This window comes from Haliotis rufescens, unplaced genomic scaffold, assembly GCF_023055435.1.
Source record: "Haliotis rufescens isolate VD_foot unplaced genomic scaffold, xgHalRufe1.0.p SCAF_3, whole genome shotgun sequence".
In the NCBI taxonomy this organism is placed as follows: Eukaryota; Metazoa; Mollusca; class Gastropoda; order Lepetellida; family Haliotidae; genus Haliotis; species Haliotis rufescens.
In genome coordinates, this window is record NW_025964001.1 from 43,946,149 (window position 1) to 43,966,855 (window position 20,707).

General features: G+C 40.0%; 1 protein-coding gene across 9 annotated transcripts in view; it reads right to left on the minus strand.

Moving 5' to 3' along the window:
- Positions 1-16,485, minus strand: part of LOC124123938 (A disintegrin and metalloproteinase with thrombospondin motifs adt-1-like) — a 66,073-nt gene extending 49,588 nt beyond the window's left edge. For 6 of the 9 annotated variants that reach the window (XR_007223103.1, XM_048402985.1, XM_048402984.1 and 3 more), the window contains exons 1-8: positions 16,355-16,482; positions 11,649-11,697; positions 11,046-11,066; positions 9,451-9,489; positions 7,627-7,647; positions 4,236-4,415; positions 1,552-1,746; positions 230-415 (exon numbers count right to left, since the gene is read on the minus strand). Coding sequence is in view for 8 of the 9 variants with exons in the window: in XM_048402985.1 (XP_048258942.1) it covers positions 230-415; positions 1,552-1,746; positions 4,236-4,415; positions 7,627-7,647; positions 9,451-9,489; positions 11,046-11,066; positions 11,649-11,697; positions 16,355-16,369 (706 nt within the window). In the remaining variant the exon portion in view is untranslated. Of the gene's footprint in view, positions 1-229; positions 416-1,551; positions 1,747-4,235; positions 4,416-7,626; positions 7,648-9,450; positions 9,490-11,045; positions 11,067-11,648; positions 11,698-16,354 lie in introns of all 9 variants that reach the window. The other 3 variants (XM_048402986.1, XM_048402983.1, XM_048402989.1) reach the window with 3 other exon arrangements.
- Between the last annotated feature and the right edge of the window lie 4,222 nt (positions 16,486-20,707).

Genomic DNA, 20,707 nt, shown 5'->3' on the forward strand with positions numbered 1-20,707 from the left:
GTAGTGGAAACACATTGTAATTTACGATGCCTTAAAATTATCATTATTTGTATATCCGTACTTTGACTAAGTACAGATTCAAATAAGTTTAAAAGTAAAACAAATATAATCAACCAGGGATAACACGTATCTAAATATAATTATTAAAACTGTACGTTTATCTCCTACACGTACAAAGAAGCTTTGAAAGGGAAAGGCAATGGATTATGTTATCTATATACAATACGACCTGGGCATGCGTCAAGACTACCAAGGCTTGTTTCAAAAGATGGCCCTGTACAGGATCTTCCTCCATGATTGGGTACTGGGTTCGTGCAGGATCTGAACCTAGTCCTGACTAAGGGGACATTAGCTTCGCATGTCTCATTGCAAGGGACCAGGGACCAGTCGCTCCAATGAGTGTAGCCTCCATTAACTGAAATCAGAAACAAATTGAAAAATTGTACAATCATATGTGTGGTCATAGGTGAGTGTTGCTGAATATTTAGTCCACTTTCGTCATTTGAGATCACAATCCCCTGATACCAACCACAGGATAGCCCCTTTAAACTGGAGATGTATAAATAAAAGACATAACTCTGGGGCAAGGCTCAAACTGCAGATGTTCTACCAAAGGACATCACCCCATGAACTGGCTCATTTTGTTGTTGCTGTAACTCGCCAATCAGCTGAACAACATTCAGTCCATAAATAATTATTTATCCTCAGCCAAGAGGATATTCAGGAAGACAACTCGGTGACATTAAAAATTTGTCTTTTATATACAATCTTATCATCATATTTTACATTGTATTTATCATAATCCTCTCAAACCAATATTCAGATTGCAATCAAATCTCCATTTGGGTTTATTTTTTCATGTTTGTACAGTTCTTTTGTGACAAAGGAGGTAGGGTCATGTAAAGACATCGCTTGTAGGTGGAAACAGTATAGCTTAACCAATATCCAGGGATTTGATCGGAACAAAATGGTCACAGAAAGTTCTTGACAAAAAATACTGCTGACTGTTGAAAAATGAATTTTCCTGACACAAGACTTGTGTTGCAAGATGTGCTTAAAACAATGTATATTTAGACTATTTAGACTAATTAAAAAATATCTAGTTTTGCAGCTGTTGCTGAAAAATATCCAGTCTCCAAACAAAATCCAACCCCACATCCTTCAGAATATCGAATGGTCAGAGTCCCTTAGGCTTAAACGTTCACTTAAGTCACACATTCCACCATACGCTTGGAACGGACATAAGAGCGTTTATATTGTGGTTTTATAATTACTGCTCACACATATATTTATTTTGCACGTTTCTCAGTTGAGAACTGTTGTTAACTTGTTCGGTACCCAAAACAATTCTGTCAATCAAAACTTCAGCGCACCCTCTTTTTTAAGTTAACTGGCGGTACAATGTAACCTTAATGTGAATATTTACCGAAAACTGAACGTTTCACACATGGAAGAAAGCTTTATAGATTTGATATGATTTTTTGTCAACTCGAACATTGTTCCACATTTTTGGTAATTAAGTTTCATTTGGCAAATGGGTAACTTTGGTACCTGGACATCCATTCAAGCAACAGCATTGTGTTTGAGTTTCAGTTAAGGGTGAAAGGCATTCGCCGAGGCCTCCGTTGGTACGTGTGCAGGTTCTCGTTCTCCTTATGGTCTTCGTTGTCGATTCTCCACACCCCTCAGGACAATCACCCCAAACGCTCCAAACACTCCAAGGAGAGTAAACTTCATCAGCTGTTTCTTTGGCCGTAATTAAGACAACATAACCATGCATTTGAATTCTGTGTTGGTATTTACCAAAAAGACACAAATGTTGGTAATATTTTCAGTGACTTACTTATCTATCAAACGATTCAGACTAGTTCTGAATTTTGAACACTTTTTTATGCTTTGGCTGAAATGATAAGGGGTGGAATTCATTATGTCATGTGATACTTGTTACGTTTCATACTTTTATTCTTGAATTATCCAAATATTAGCACCACATTAGATATGGATAAACCATCCCGAAACGCACCGTACAGTTTAGTACAGTAAAGTGTGTCTGGACGAGTATAAAGCTTCAGATGTCCTTCAAGTTCATGATATACCAGTTCCTAAACAGGTGCTTTACTGCTTTTAGTCTCGATACATTATTCATGATATTTTTGTTATATCGTGAACATGCAAAGCATCTCTGACAACCAGTGCATGATTGGCTTGGAAATATTTGGTAATGAAAGAAAACATTTCGAATGCAGTGTATGTTTCTTCAAGCAGAGGTAGTTTGTATTGAGGAAAGGTACATTTGCCTTTGAAGGCTCAGATGCATGTACAAATAGCAGCCTGATGCATGAAAAGAAAGGCATACTCAAGCCTGCTTATAGTCGGACTGACACTGACATTATTTTACATAGTTGTTTGCAGCAAGTAACGAACTTTCGTGAAAAATAATAGAATTCTGTCCAAACATTTAAAACTCTATAATTCATAAAAATATCCCCAGAACGTCCATCACTTTCAAGATAAACTGATAATCGCCACACTTCATCAAACACATAATTATATGTTATGTGATAGTGTACATTTTAACTGTATTTATGTTGATGTAGTTGGCAGAAATCTATTGAGAAGCTCATAAAATGGAAAATGTTTGCCTTTAGTGATAATACAACAGCAACTCGTATACTATTGTGTTGAAATTGTGACAAAGATATAGAGTGACCTCCCTTGGTCTGTGTGTTTATACTGAAAAATCCGTCCAGCGCTTGTCAGAGTCAAAAGAAGTTTATTGTACAAAAGACCTCCGGCCCATATACAAGAGAGATTTACGTATGTAAATACAATCATAAATGTTACACATTGGGATATTCACGTTGTTTGATTAATTCATTTCTTTGGCTAATGCATGCTTTATAAATAGAGAAAAATGTAATATATTAGATTCGGTCTTTGTCGCCAGAATAACTACAAAGGCGTTTATCGGTGACATTGTTATTAAATAATCTTGTATGTGTTGGTTTCATTGTAAAATGGACAAACACAAAATGATTTTCATTTTCTATCTCTAGATCACATGATGTGCACATTCTTTTCTGTTTTTCAATGGACAGTTTTCTTCCTTCATTTGCAAATAGGTCTAGTAAACCAAGTCGATATTTAATCAAATGTTTTCTTAAGTTTTCCGGAGTGAGTACTGATACATATATTTATGGTTGAAGTAAAGTCTTGAAAGTTTTGTAATATTCATAATGTGAACTATCCTCTAAAGTGGAATGCCATTCTTGGTAGCATATATTTTTAGACCGATTTCGAAATTCATTAAGAAACGTATTTACATTTCCAACCGACTGACATAGCCATATAAAACACATTCCTTGTATGCGATGTTAAAGTATTCTTTCCCATGTTATCTACATGTAGAAGTATGTAATAAAGTAATTTAGGGAGACGTTATCCATGCATATGAAGGATTTTAAACCAGTATTTTAAACATCTGATCTGAGAGTTAATATATAATGGGTATCTACCACATTCACCATAAACCATACAATTTGGTGCAGAAGATCCGACACAAAGAAACGTTTTACATTCTAATAAGTGTCATATTCGCTACCCTCCCGGGATTGGAGAGCTCCACCGTCGTTGGTGGTTATTTGATTGAGTGATTAGCGTATGCTTAATAATACTGACACGGCATAGATTTAGTGGTGAAATGTGTAAATTAGGGGATTATAATTTGATTTGACATTTTTTTCACTTGAGGTACATGTATTGTGTTTTTAGTTCAAAGAAGCCTTTTCAAGAAATACATGGCTCTAAGCATTACAAAGACAAAAGCAAAAGTATTGGTTAACAAAATGCAGTTTGAAGAATGTGAACATAAGGGGTTCATTTTATAGTTTAACTAATGGAACTACAAATGTAAAAACCGTCAAGCCAATATCTTGTTTATGTGGACTTAATCTTTATAATGGCAAACAAGAGATCCATTTATATAATCGGAAGCTTTTTATTGACCCAGTGAGAGCAAACAGTCTCACAGTGGAAGAGATACCTAAAATCACCGGAGATGCCTACGTCCGAACGAAATGTAAGTGAGTAATTTGGGTGTGACAGTAATTTAGCTGTAGAAAAAAGTTTGGGATGATCCCGTAGGACAGATGCATGTGAAAAGCAAGAATTCAAGAATGCAAGAATAGTGATAAGCTTTAAGCATCAACTGAGGTTGAGATTATTGATATACTCACTTTGGCATTCATCAGTTATCACAAAAGGTTCTGACTGTGTTTCATATATGCGAAGACCACCATTTACTGTTTTACAGTCATACTTGTCACCTTCGCAGCAAAGCTTCCTGAACACGAATCTTCCGGATCCCAAAGTAGGTGAACATGAATCTGATGAGGCCCATTCACTCCATCCAGCACCTTAGGATTGTCATGGCATGTATATATATTTGGAACTGTATAAGGGAGTTTACCATGATATTTTAGAATCCTATATTCTTATTAGTTCCTGCATCCTGTAAATTGGAAACATGATGCTACCAAACCCAACAAAACCCAATGTATCTCCTAATGAACAAGCAACCAAATGTAAGAATCTTTGGTAAGTTCACCAATGTTATTTTTCTGTTATCAGATGCATCATTGAAAAAGGTTTTACATAATGAAAAATAAGTAATTTGAGTGAGTGAGTTTGGTTTTACGCTGCTTCATGCATTGATCCAACTACACTGATAATGACACGAGGAATTGACTCCATACACAATTGGCTTCATATGCTTAGTGTAACATAAGGTAAAAAATAGCTGAGCTTCGGTTACCCAAAAACATTAATAATTTTCACACACGATACAAAGTATCACCGACCCGTATTAAAAGCATTTGACCTACACACCTACAATTCTTAATCACTGTACGTCAGGCAATCAATAAGCTGCACTCAGAATGCCATCAGATATAGGTGACCCTACGATCCCCAATACGTGACAGATAATGAACCTATCCATATTATTATTACTTCCTGAGGCAAGTGAGTTAGCTGACTATTAAAGTCCAGTTTCTACCCTTGCCGAACTGGGCTGGTATTATAACTAACGAGTCTATGCATAGTCCAATCAAAATCGCGCTCCGAAATCGAAATCCGGTTCGTAAACTGTCATGCAGATTTCGGTCGATTTCAGGATTTGCAAAGCATGTGCACCGCTAACTCGTTGTCAACAGATATTCTCTAAGTCTTTTCATGTTTTTAATCAAGTTACTCACGTTATTTGTTGCACTTCGCGATGTAAGACTCGCTTTATCACAATATATAGATCTTGATTATCGATCAGATCGTCTTGACTTGGCGCCGCCGTTTTGTTTAAAGCAAATGCAAGCGATACTAGAGGTTGAATCTGATTGGTCTATTGGAGAGGCATAGTAGGGACATAACTCGTAACAGCCACTGGTGGCGCTACGATCGAGCCCAGTAATTCCAGCCTAGTTCGGAAACTGTGTGGAAACTGGACTTTTAAAGTCAGTTAACTGTCTTGCCTCGAGAAGATGTATTATTAATGACAGTCCGACACACGGTCGAGGACATAACACGGTGTTGGTCAACACGCAGTAAGCAAGCAAGCCAATCGTTAGTGGCCTCCCGAGACCCAATCAGTCAGCCGGTGACCGCAGATAGGAAACCGATAATATCCCACCCACATTCACACCAGCAACCCAATCTACGCCAAGTCGGCATAACCCGAGTGCTAAGAAATGCACCTGTTCAAAAAACACCCTTGACTCGTTAACTGTAACACTGGGCGCGATCAGACAGTGGACCCTACATCCACCAATGCTGGTAGAAATGGAGCCCATAGCAACCTATCCACGTCAACACATCTTCACTGCCTTTTCCCGTCAAACGATAAGTCTACAAGTGAAGTATAAAACTAAAGTAACATCTCGACCTAAAGAGTCAGTTATTTAATTTAACGACACTGTAAATAATTTTCCAGCTGTATCACGGCGGTCGGTTAATCATCAAGTACAGCAAACCAGTGTTAGAAAGCATGAGCAACGACCCACACTATCAGGATTCGATGACAACAGAATCCACCAAGTAACTAAAACTGATCCCCGGTTTCTGGGAACTATTTCTAACCCACTAACAGATAAGGTACCAAATTTATATTCCCCTCTGGGAAATGCTGGCAAATCCTGAGAAATGCTGAATCTACCAATGATATGATGATGGTTATCGAAGATATACTCAGCAACAAAAGTTACTGTGACACCCCTTTCCAATCGGTTGCATACAAGAAAAACCTTTCTGGTGTTCAAATCGGATACGAAAATATGAAAACATGTAGCACAAACGCAACATCAGCAGAAAAGCATGATCTGTTGGCAAAACGTGTCTTTCATGCAGCAACGCGTGTTGTAGGGATTCGGTATGCATTGTTTCTGCTTGTCTTGAAAACTGCAACATTGAAAAACATCACATTTTTAATCATTATTTGAAGTTTGGATATGCCATGCCTATTTGAAAATGACAGTTTGATGGCCTTTGGTATGCTCCAAACAGGAACGTCGCAGCGTGAAGTTGCTAGGCGATTGAACGTGCACAGAAACACCATTAAGACGTTATGGCAGTGATGGGAGCAAGCATAACATTGCCAGATACCGACCAAGGAGTGGCAGGCCCCCCGTTACGAGCGTCCGTCAAGATCGTTGGATTCGAACCACCCATCTGGGAAATCGCTTTCAGCCTGCAACAATCACTGAGAGAACCATCCCTGGCCTTTTTCGAATACCGGCACAGACTGTACGTCGCCGTCTTAGACGTTACGGGATTGTTGCGAGGAGACCAGCCAGACGCCCTATTTTGACCAACAATCACCGCCGATTGGGTCTGCAGTTGTGTAGACAGCGAATGCGTTGGACGTCAGTTCAGTGGAGACAGGTTCTGTGCACCGACGAGTCTCGTTTTCAGCTCTCCCCCTGCGATGGCCGAATACGAGTATTCCCACGTTGCGGTGAACGTTACGCTCAGAACAATATGGACCTGACATGATTTTTCAGCAAGTCAACGCCCGACCCCATGTAATGTAAATGTAGCCAGGATTGTTCAACAATCTGCTCGCTCGCAGGGGGGGGGGGGGGGGGGGGGGAGCAAATGCATTGCATGCATCCAAGCGAGAGGGACACACGCTACTGACGTGTGAATTGACAATTCTGTTCTTGCATCTTTCTCTTGTCATAACGTCATTTCTGTACTGAACATGTGTCACTAAATGTGTAAACTTGTTTTACTGGTCCATTGTATGTTTGGTAATATGAATTGTTTCAGATGTGTGCGTCTACTTTGATCAGGTTTTTGTTTTCTATCGTGTCACAGGAACTTTTGTTGCTGAGCATATATTCGTTGTCAGCCGGATCCTCGCCTTATAAGATGTCATTATACCTCGAAAGTGGAAGTCGAAACTAGCTAATAGTAGCTCCACCTTCAGGCCTTTTTACCTGCAGATTCTTCACTACAAGGAAACGAACATCGCAAAAGGAATTCTCGAACATGATCGTTATTAGATACCATTCAAGGCATTTGACATAGAATTTGAAATGCAAAAGTAATATCCATAGTTTAAGAGGTTGTCCTTACCTTCGAATGCTTTTATTTGTTCTGAAAGTAGAAAATGTTGATGCCAGCTTTCAAAAACTAACCTTTTACACATTATGTCTTGGATAATCGTTATGCTATGGTCTACATCTGCAAAGACACTATAAGGAAGAATTAGTATAACAGATTAGTTTAGGAAAATTGAGCTTGACAATGACCTACAATGTATTTACACCTGATATTCATGACATTATTAACGAATACATTCATGCGATAAGCACTTACATGGATCTGATGATAGTATTAAGAGAGTGAGGGAATATTACTTAACGCCGCACCAGCAATTTCGCGGTGAATCTGATGATAGAAACTGGGGTCATATTCTACTCCACTGACCGATAAAGTACATTCCATATTCACCGCTGGGAAATACTTAACCTCACAATGCTATGATTATATTTCTGTTATCTTTAAACTGAACACCAAATGCAGTAGTTCATATTCTGCCCCGCGAAATCACGCGCGATTCTTAATGTTGCCATACTGATAGAGACTTTTTAAACTGATGTCCCCAAAAAAGTATACCAAAAGTTTGAAAGACTGTGAAAAGAAAAACAAAGGCATGTCGAAATTCAATATGTACATTCTTAATTTTAGTTGTGTTTTAACATAATGTGTAAAACCGCTTATGCTTGTTATCTAAACAAAAAGAATACGACTGACTGAGACACAAAGACAAATATTTTACTGTCACGTAACTTGTTCAACATGACTTAACACGAAGCTGCACTGATGACGTCAAACGTCGGATCCGCTGCCATTCACCAAGGAGACATTGTTCCAGTTATTGTCTGATGGCTGGTGCCGCTGATCTGTCGGTCAAGGATCCCATAAATGTTCGATGGGGTTCATATTAGGAGAACATGCTGGCCAGGGTTAAAGCGTTGTTCAGAAAGTTCCGTGTGAGCCGTGTCGTATGTGGTCATGTATTGTCTTGCTTGAAGACAATACTCGTCTGTATACTCGCTGCCGACCATGAGTTAAGGTAAAGCAATATCCACTTTCATCGGAAAACATGATGCGTCCCCAGCCTCGCACTTACCAACGTCGAAGTCGCCAGGCCCATGTCAACCTGTTACGTCGGTGTTGACGTTTTAACATCACTTCGCGGTAGGGTCGACGTGCTCTGATACCACGTTCTCTTAATCTCCTATACATATATTAATCTCTGTCGACTGACCCTGTATCCCAGTGTCGTTGCTGTAATGAAGTGGTTTTGGAGTTGAATGGTCCGGATGTGGCGGTCGTCAATGGGCCTGGCCACCAGTAGTCTCCCTGTCTGTTGTAAACGTTGCATCAATCTGGCAATGTGGATTCAATCGTTCTTGCAACGGCTGCGTGCATAGCTCCTTGTTGCGCCATACCAACGGCTCTCTCCCTCTGTATAGCGGTTAAAAGTGGCATATTTTCTTGTTGCTTCTGGTTGATGTGTTCATGACGTGCCGTGTCACCAATTTTATATAGTATTTTTTCACTGCATTGCGTTCTACGTTGCCCAAAGTCGTCGTGGCAAAATGCTTGATTTTTTATAATAATTTTACTTTTTTTCCTTGTCACCAAATACGTTTGGTTGTATTCGTGCGACATATCTAAGTCTTAATTTATATTGGCTTTTTAAGTTATCAAGAAAGTGGAAAACATTTTTAGTTGGTATACTTTCTTTTGGACACTAGTTTACATAACCGAGCGAACATTATGGTGGTAAGATTAATTCGTTCTCAAACGGTCCCTCTGGTTATAAGGTTAAATATACCTCGAAACTGATCATCGCCTTACAACGTTAGCTATACCTTCAGACGTATTTACCTTTAATCTTAACACACGAAGGCACCTGTGCGTCCTCACCTGTAAAAATACAATTTATCACATGCATGATATTATTATACTTATTAAACATCCGTACCAATGACAGCCGTATGAGCTGACTGCATTATTTTCACATAAATGTATAAACACACTCAAAACTGAGTTCCTATGTTTACCATGAGTGAGTGAGTAGGACTTAACGCCTCATTGAACAGTGTTTCAGTAATATCACGGCGTTTCAGCGTGATGTGGGAAGAATGCCCGAAGTGATGCAAGTCTTACACTTTTGCAACTTTGGTGAGACGCTCGCGCACGGGTTTCTATCTGACAGACCGCGAAACATAATCAGGGCGAATATGAGATTCGAACCCACGATCATAGGTTTCTGGCAAGTCTAAGGAACGCATCTATACCTATCTAATTCCGCCTTAGACGAAATGTTAAGGTCATCCACAAAAACTGAAACGCCAATTGACTCATTTACAGCCGTAGGTAGACAATTGTCTTGTTCACTACATAATGAGGCAGATTAAATACTGCTTTGATGGCTTCCACGGTTCTGATAGGGTAAACCCATAAGGTGTTGAAATTTTCAGTTTGTTGAAAACTAAGACAGAACGTGGGGCAATCGGCCACTCAATCCAGCATCATTGGTAATCATAAGATTTTTCTTTAAAGATAAGTATAATTGTAAAGACAGTATGTTGTCTGCATATCAAAAAGTGAAATTAAATTTAGGATTTGTTTCTATTTCGTATTCGATAAACTATATCATGTTGCAGAAAAAAAAACCCAGTAATAACATTTTACATTTCTGTTTTACGCAGCTACTCTTCGTGGATCACCTAAAGCAAAGTATCATGGAGGGCTAGACCACAGACGTTGTCACTTGCTAACTTCAATAAAATTAAATAAAGTTAGAAAATATATACCAATCAGGTAACGTAAGTGAACTTGATACCTTTCTATTTGATGACTATACTGTTTTACTTAGAAATATATATTTTTTTATGCTGAAGTTAACAATAATTATGTTATATCACAGCAGTCTCATGTGTTTGGGTCAGGCAAAAACAATGTGGTTGAAACAATGAGCCAATTCCTTGCTGTGAGAGTATCCTGACACACAGTCAGCCAGGTCGCCCATCGTTACCACCCGATTCTATTGCTTAGGACATATTCAGTCCCGAAATCAAAGTGGGAAAGTTGGTTAGGGGAGTTGAAATGGGGTTTAACGAAGCATTTAATATTATTTCACTTAGATACTATGTCCCCGCTTCAGACATAGTTTATTGACTCCGGGCCAACCAGACCTTGTTATATTCCCTAAATGCCTTATGCTAGGTATGGTACCAACAAGTACTTTTGTTAACGTCAGTTGGTATGACGCAGCCAGGGGATCGAACCCCGACCTTTTGCTTTTAGGCAGACACTTTATACACTAGACCACGGACGTGGTCCTTGAAATTGGTTAAAAAGGAAACGAACATATCATAAGGAATACAGAGATGCTCGTAGGTATGTACAATTCAAGATATTTGATGTATAATTTGAAATGCAGCAGTGTAATCTACAGTTTCAAATATTGTCCTTACTTTGGATGGGTGCCATTGATTCTGAAAGTAGAAAGTGTCGAAGTTAGCTTCGGAAAACTAACCTTGTATACAGATAATGTGTATAATGTCATCGTAATCCTTTGGTCTACACAAACAAAGTAGAAAATATAGTCATCAACGATGAACACATTGCTTCACATCAGCCACTACACACATCAAAAACAAAAATAAACTTGGTCCTTGTCAAATGTTTATTGACAAATGCGATGCTAAATGTATTATGCGTTTTTAAAAGGGCGTGAGTGGCGCCTTAATTACTATTCTTATTGCATAATGTATGATGTACAAGAAAAGACTAATTGACCAGGATTTGATAAATGATATTGTGATCAATGATATTGACAAGATCATGTTAATAAATTAATAAATTTCAAATAGAGAGTGCCCTGATGTGTCACTTCAATATGTATTTGTGAAAAATGGCAGCTAGATGTATGCGGCGTGGGTCTAAATACATGCTTTACGATGCTTGTAGAGCAGGCAACAGCTTGTGAGCAAATATCGTACATGTTTCATGTTGCATTGCCAATGCTGTTCTACATCCCTACATATACACACAGTTTTAAAATAGAAAGTACTTACCAGTCTGATGCAGAATGAACTGGAGGACTGCGAATGTGTTGAAAAATATCTACAAGAAAAGAGATGAACTGATGGTCAAATTAACTTGCCAGGTTGAGCATGATTAGTGTTCAGAGAACAAGGCAATAGCGTGAATGATGTGTATTGAATTTGGCAGTCAAGTGCGATAATACCCAATTTAATCAAATACGTGTTGTAGAGTTTAAAAGTATCGATGTCTTTGAAGAAATACATGTACATGAACTGGCCCATTTGTAGAAAGAACGAATCTATTCCAATAGAGGACAACATGCTTATAGTCGAAACATGCGAAAATATACCCTAAAACACGCTGGGGATACTCGCAAGTTACTATAAAATTTCAAAATGGTTATAGATATTAGTTTCTAGTAATAGATGTGTATAATAATAATTAACGAATTAGAAACAAATTGAAACCGGTAGAGAAGTATGACAAGATGTTATGACCGTCAACGATCTTGGAGGACGATAGAGCTTAGATGGGAAATTTGTTAAAGTTGGCGTCTATGGTCTGTGGTGCGTAATACCGCCACGGTTTGTCAAACATTCATTCACTCGACGAGCCATTCTATGCCATACTATGCATGAATCTCCCAATTGCGATTTGACGGTGTCTGTCCGACTCCTCTTCCAGCGCCTGGCCAATAAGGTTAACGCACACCTCTTCTTATGCCCATGACGTGTTCGATGGGGGAATGGTCTGGGTTAATTGCTGGCCATGGCATTCTATTTATGTTGTGCTGCTTGACGATTCGTGCACGGTGAAAACGGGCATTGTCGTCCTTGAAGACAAAACGTCGACCCTCACGCCTTGCAAAGGGAACATCAAAGGGTGGTCAGCATGAACTGTCCAGTGACCTTTCTTTGCACAAAATAGAGTGGGGTTCGCTCAGTCATTGTGATGCCACTCCATACCACAACCAATGCAACGCCAAATCTGTCATGATGTCTCAGCATGACATTGGCTTGACGTTCATTTCGACGTCGCAAAACACGACCGCGGAAAATCAAGGAAAAGCATCGGAACTTATTTGAAACATGACGATTTGAAAGGGAGATAAGCTGCATGTAGACGATTTCTGACCCGTTACCCGTTACTCGTTTTCCCGTAGCCTGATGAAAGTTTTCAGCAAACGCCTCATCGCTAGACCATATACAGACATTAAATGAAATCAAGTAAATCACAACTGTATAATAAGCAGAATTGATCTGGGGAACGCCAGTGGCGTAATCGTCTCTGTTGGGATGGTCTCCGGCCAAGAGGGCATGTATTCGCACCCCACTGACCCGACATCACATGCAGGCATGTTTGGATTGGGCTGAAGATCACGTCATTGGACAGACCAGGACTGGGCTCCAGTACATCTCACTGATGAATCGAGATACAGTCTAAACTTCCCAGATCGTCGTGCCCGAGTGTGGCGTAGACAAGGAGCACTATCCCAACGTAGCTCAACATGACGGCTATAGAGGGGCTTAATCATGACTTGGGGTGGGACCAGTTGGGAACTGATCTCCACGGGGAACGATGACAGGTGTGCGCTACAGGGATACAGTCTGGATGTGTACGTGAGACCGTATGCTGGTGCAATCGGACCGGACTTCATCTTCAGGGACGATAACGCATGACCTCATCGTGTCAAGGTCACTGGTGCCCACTTATGGCAGGAGGCCTTTGTCCGCTTGGAGTGGCCATCCCGGTCACCAGACATCAACCCTATCGAACACATGTGGAATGAGGGCTGCACATCACCCTCTCAAGATGCTCTGGCCTTTCGGCAACTCAACAGAATGGTGTATGGTGTGTGGTGTAGTTGTCCTCCCTGACAGCCAAGCTCCTTCCCAGCGCGTGACACCTTCGTTACACTCACGGTAACATCGCTGCCACCAGTGTGGGCGCGGCCATTACAAAAATCTTGAAATTTGCCCTCCAACCCCATATGTAGTAACGTTTATACTTCTTTTTATGTCTTTGGGAATGTCATCATATTTCAATTTGAAAAGGTTTACGACTGACCATGTTTTCCAGATGAATTTACTTTGTTGTTTTGATAATCAGATTGGTTCGAGATTGCAGACTAACGGAAAATCAACCAACCTCTCCCTTACATTCTTACTATATCAATAACACGATAGTTTTAATGAAACAGAAATTCAAATTGACAACAACGAAGAAAGTAATTTAGCAGCGATAAGTGTATTCGGCGTCACGACAGTCGTCACTTGTTTGCAAACATAACGGTCATTCGGTTGCGAGTTCAACTCCAAGCATGGTTGGTGGCCACCTATTCACAGTTGGGAGTTTTGACTCGTGGCAGCGATAGTATAGAGAGCTCCGGGAACGTACTATCGCTGTGAGGAGCTTGCCTGACAGCAAAGCAAGGGAGATAATTGAACAAGGGGGTCAACTCTCCGAGTACTCGAGTATTACGTTACTACTCGCGTAGTTATCATACTCAACTCGTTCTCGAGTATCGTGTGACAGTTTCAGTCCTGCCTACATCAGGTATTCGGTGATAACTGGTGTGATTATATTATTACATTTTGATGTATTATTTTGACCTCTGACCTCAGACATCTGTCTGAATCATCAATATATTAAGGACACTGAATAGTGTTTATGCCTGTAGACGTTATGGTAACATGCATTAAATATTAAATATTCTCCAAGACCATATAGCTCGCACTTTTTGGTTGTTTTTAAGAAATCAGACTTGCTTAAATGAGAAATCATAATGTTTCTTATCATTTTTTTAAAAGTTGACAAAAAGCAAAGCACAACCTGGTAATAATTCACGTTTTGTTTGATACATTATCTTTGACTTTTTGACGTGTTGTTTATGAATTTTGGATGCATCGTTTCATATTCAATATACGTTGTCTACTCCCGATTCTCGACATGTCGAGCTGGGCGATGAGCACAAAATCATACCAACAGACGCCCTCCTACATGTACGTAAAGAATGTCGGTGTACATGCGTGATCAATTAACACGATGTTATTAATATCCATTCAGCCATGACTGCGGAGGGTATCGTATGCCCATGCCTCCAGGTGTGTCAGATTAGGTTTGTATGCCCCCGCTGACTTGTTCATAACTGATTCATATTCCCAACGTTGGTTTGTCGTTCTTTCAATCGTGTCAATCTCGTACTGTTCAAACATACATGTTGCATTTATAAAGGGATTGTGAAGAACTAGCCTTCTCTTACAAGATCCCGGCACATGTCAGTCTAGACTTGCATAGATGTTTATTTATGGAGTTTTCAATGCGATTGATATCTAGAACTGATCTGCCAGTGCTGGTATTATCGACGAACAGGAGTATCATTTCATGACATACATATCATTAATATAAATAAAGAATAACAATGGCTTAAGGACTGATACTTTGATACCATATTGTTTCAACGTATTTAATAAATAGAGAATATTTAATGTTTCTCTTATCGAGTGACGGGGGAAAAGGATATATTTTCACTCGAGGTTATGCCACTCGTGAAAATATCTCCTTGTCCCACTTCAAGAGATGAGAGAAAGATATTTCACTCGAAACATGGACTATCCTAGTTATTATATACTTTGTGTGTAATTGTCTACCGGAAAATGTAATTATTTCATGACAAATTGAAAACCGTGAAACGTAAATTATCTCTACCTCACCACAGCGACGGTTAACCAACCCTTGTATTTGCGACTTAAAAAGCAGTTTGTGTTTCCAAAATCTTTAAAAAACTGAAAAAAAGTATCAAAAAGTATTTAGGGCCACAGAAATTCTGTATCATACACTTAGATATGATTATATACAAAATCGACTGCAACAAAAATATTCTTGAAAACTACGAGACCGCTGTTGGAAGCGAAAGAACACGCTGGTCAAGTATCTAAAATGGCGCTTTGCGAAACGAACAGTCTCGGTTGACGATTTAAATGAGAAATTTAAAGTTTTATAACGAAACATTTCAAGAGAATAACAAACGGCGTGAAGCGATATTGACTCCATGAATGACCATTTGTCATTGCTTTGCCTTGTCAATATGGAACTAACGTAGAAAGGAAGTGAACAGTAAAAGTACTTGAGTGTCCTGGTATAAATTGTGATTGGTATTTACACAGTAGGTTATGATCTATAAGATGATTATACAATCTCTGGAAATCGATTAACTCAAAAACCTTACTGATTCATTATAACAGTGACAAAGACCTATATGTCCCCCTTTTTGTATAGAGGAATGACAGTTGTCCTGTATGCCAACGTTTTAATTTCGTTCTACTAAACAATGAATACTTGACAGAAAAAATGACAGTGACAAAACCTTTACCATATTCATAAGAAATCTGTACCAAAAGTCGATTGTTCGATTCCGACTATATCATCAGCGTGTGTTTATGACAGTGATGATCCCTGGTAATCGCGAAAAGGTGAGCGTATCCTGCCCCACCAGCGGCACCCGTCATAAACACATGCAAAAGCAAGTCAATAGTTCACATGAAAAAACATGGGAACATTGGGTACAAGTCAAATAGGGAATTGCATCTGACATAATTTTTGTTACTGGTGCGTCAAATTACGTTGTGAAATGTGGACGCCAGGGGCTGGAGCTGCAGGAATATTGCTCGACATGATGGGAAAGATGAAAGTATTTAAGATGGTGAATGGACGATCTATAAAGACATAGACTTACCTTCAACAGCTTCATGGCTGCTGTTACTCTGTGAACATATCAGGTGAACGGTGAATGTTGTACAGCGGCACCAGCACTTATGTACAGGCTTTTGATTGCTACTTCAGTGACAACCTAAAACTTTGTAAAGATTTCTCCAACAAATATCTAACTGGACAAAAGACCCGTGTCTGTGTTTGCGTAAGCAGGGTGCGTAGATAATGGGGGTGTATTGTATAGATAAGTGAAGCTTTAACGCATGGACTCTTGATGGCAGGTAACCATGAGTAATAATCTTGTATGGGGTTCAATAACAAAGTCAACATGTTTACGTCTATTCAATACTGTTCCTTCTCACGACCGGAGCATATGCTCACGATAAATGTGGTTCAAGTGTATTATGACTGGATACATGATCTCTTTCATGGAGTGACTACATCGTGATAGTCTGCGCGCCATGGCAAAGTGTTCCATTCAATACGAGAATTCAATGCCAGAACTCGCTGGCATTCAGCATGTCCAATGTAATGCTGACATTGCATAGATACCTTCTTGCCAGATACATATCTTGTTTGATAAGAAACAATAATATTACCAGGTTGTCAGCTTCCAAAACAAAACATGGTGCCTTGCGAGACAGTAAGAACATTCCCTTTTCCATGTACTCTACGCGTATTTGACAATTATGATAACTGCCTCCGTGGTCTAGTGAATGGGGCGTTTGCCCAGGAAGGGGTTGGGAAACAAAGACCATTTAGCTGGATGAAGAGTATTCGGCGTCTCGAGGGTCACAACGTGTTCGTGAACACAACGGTCAGTCACTTGCAAGTTAAATTCCATGTATGGTAGCATAGTTGGAAGCTGTGTTGCAGCGATAGTATGAGAGCTCCGGGAACGGGCTATAACTGTGAGGAGCTTGTATTTGGCCTGTCGAAGACATTCTTGACCAACTCCTGCCATTTCGGGACAAGCGTTATAAGGTATGGAAATACGTGAGCGATGACAACTGCTGTCGACGAGACTCAACTCTACTCTATTTCTGAATTTCTGAGCCAGATCACTGGCCTTTGGTGACTCCAGCAATCTTTGTTTACAAGGCAACTACATGGTAGGTTGGCCAGGCTCGATGTTTGGCTGATTGCGTATCATACCCGACGGCGTGGGACGGTGCTCACTATATCGGTCACTGGTTCGTCTCGCCGCCGTGATGTAACTAGAATATGTCCGAGGTCCATGGAAACAACAAACAAACACATTTATTCACTTGTGACAAGCCAAGGTGTTAACAACGAAATTCCCCCAAATCTATAATTATATACTCTCCAAAAAAATGTAGGGGATCGTGAAATATAAATGTTATGATCGGTCGTCAGAAGATCATCTTTGAAAATACGGCTGCCAGAGATCGATAGAACGATCTCGGAAACAAGGCCAACGCACCTGAAATATTTCACCTTGGCCATGCAGCACCTCATTGTATGTGAGTAGGGGACACTTTAATGAAAGGTCATCAACTAAGTGTTGTTGATTATCATTATCCCATGCGACACGTAAGCTCTCAACTCTTGCCTTAAGACAGTATTTGTGATCAGATTAAACATGCATCGTACACAACGTGATGAACTATTGGCATGCCACACTCACTGAAAGTTGGCTACATATTCAATGTGTCTCAGTCCGTGATTTGCATACTTTGAAAAAGGTTTCCGCAGACACAAAATGTTAATGATCGGCCCCGCACAGGGCACCCTGGGTCAAGAAAAGAAGTCCAGGATCGATTAATCAGAAACAAGGCTTTAAGAAATCGAGCCCAATCAGCCAATCAAATCGCTGTTCACTTGCGTCAGTTTTCCAGAGTACAAGTAACTGACCAGACGATTAGAAATCGTCTGCTTGCTGGGCGGCCACGTCTTGTACCACCATTACCAATCTAGTCAGACGCCAAGAGGAGTGGGCAAGACTCCGATAAATTAACATTGTGAGATTGATTCGGACCATGCCAAGCCGTATAAATGAATGTTTGACCAATCTTTGGGGCATGACCATTATTGATCAAGTCATCATAAACGACGTCGTTCATTCTTTTATTACACTCCTCTATCATGCTTCTGGGTTGTTTGCGCCCTTGCAATACACCGCTAACATGTCCCATTGAGTGTCATGTTACACCCAATCCTTCCGTTTTCCTATCCATCCATTACCTACCCCTTTGTATTTCTCGGATCATCTGTTATTTCTGAATAGCCTCGACTTTTCATGAAGAGTATATAGAGGGGCTGTCCCGAGATAAACGATTTTGTCGGATAAGACAGGATGTCAAATTGGTTATTCGACGGCATACTACTCAACAGTTGCTAGAGGTCAAAGAAGCATTTTATCATGTCAAACAGTTATGAACTAGTGAGTGAGTATGATTTTAGGCCGCTTTACGCAATATTCCAGCAACATTACGGAGGGGTTGCTGAATACCGATTCTTGCACGGGGTTCAAACATGAGTTGCTGTAGACCAATTCTAATACGGTTCTCCACGGGGGACAAGCATGAGTTGCTGAAGACTAGCTCTACCAAGCATATTCTTGGGAGAAATTATTTATTGAAAACTTTAGCAACGATTCACCACATCGGGGTATATGACAGGCAATCATTGAAGTCACCGCCCTATCCAATCACGTAGTCGTGTCCCTTTAGTCATACGCCAATTTGTCATACTCCCAATAGTTATACAGCAAATGAGGGGTTAGTTAAAACAACAATAGGCATATACCCTTTGGTCAAAATGGATTAGTCCACTAATTAGAACGCTTGGGATTAGTTTATTCTCTTATGAAAACATAAACGAATGTTATTAAAGTAATATACATTGAAGTTATTTGAACATAATACATGACAGGCTTTGATAATCAAATATTCAAATTAATGTTATTTAAATAAATACCTATGATGTTTTAGGAATCAAGTACAGGATTCATCTCAAACTATTTACTGTTCTTTACTGAGTTAAATTGAGTTTACTCAATTTAGTGAAAAAACACAAACTAGTACATAAAAGTGTCTATGTTTTAGACTCTAGCATATCACTCTTGTTATCATGGCAGGATTGATTGAAGTGGATTATGTTACTTCTAGGCGAGGTACACAGCAGGTACTGTTTCAAGGTCACCTTCACAACAAGAACTCTACAAAGGAACACTGTATCCACTGGAAGTGTGTCATGAAAACTTGCCGTGGTAGAAATACAACAGTTGGAAACTATGTCAGGAACACCATTCCTCATAACCACGGCCCACAAGAACCTGACACAGTTAGATTTGTCAGTATCATGAGGAAGAGGGCCAGAGAAGAGATCACCCCGATGCCAACCCTGTACCAGGAAGCAGTTGCCCAACAAGATCCTGAAGTAGTACCCCATCTACCATCCTACGCAAGTCTCAGCAGTGCCCTTTACCCGCACAGACGACACACCATACCAGCACTCCCATTGGCAAGAGGTGATGTGGAACTTGAGGGAAAGTGGACTGAGACAGCTGACGGCCAACCATACCTGTTGTTTGCTGACGGTGATGGCGAAGAAAAGGTGTTAGTCTTTTCCTCTTTGGATCAGCTGACTGTTTTGCAGCTTGGTGTTTGCTCTTCTTCCCGATCGCCAGACAACAACCTACTGCCAACTTGGGTTGATGATGATGCTAGATTCCCCACCCCTCTATGGAATCACCACCGAAACATTGGACCTCGCACGAACAATAATCTGGTGGGTTCCACTACCGACTGAACAAGTCTCTGCCACATCATCATCCAAACATTTATCGTTTTGTTGAACTGATCAAGCAGATTGAGAAGTCTGAATCTGCCAAAATGCGTCAAATTGACTTTGGTGCTGCTCCCCAAGGCAGAAAGCGAGTGTATCGCGAGAAGGAAAACCGACTCATCAGATTGTGGGACAAACTTCAAGTAGGTCAGAAAAACTGTGTTCAGTTTCTGAATGCTGCTGGTTATCTGTATCCAACTGATCACTAATTGTGAAACTGCAAATTATAGGTCATTGATGATGATATGTGCTATGCTGAGGAGTATTAAAATATTATTAAAAGTATTGAAAGTTGTAATGTTGTGTTTCTTGGATCATTCCACTTTAATTGTGGGTAGTACAAAGGTAGTTGTTGGTGCAGTCAACCATACCATATGTTGTTTTAACCCGTAGATGGGAGGACACCAATCACGTCACCTGTTACTTCGAGGCGAGGTGAGTTGGGGTTTAAGGTCGTATTCAAGTTGATTGCATTTACACGGCGACTGCTTGCACTAGTCCGGACTAATACGGCTTTTCAGTGCGAGCCCACTGATATACCATGCCGCACTTAAACATGGATACCCCA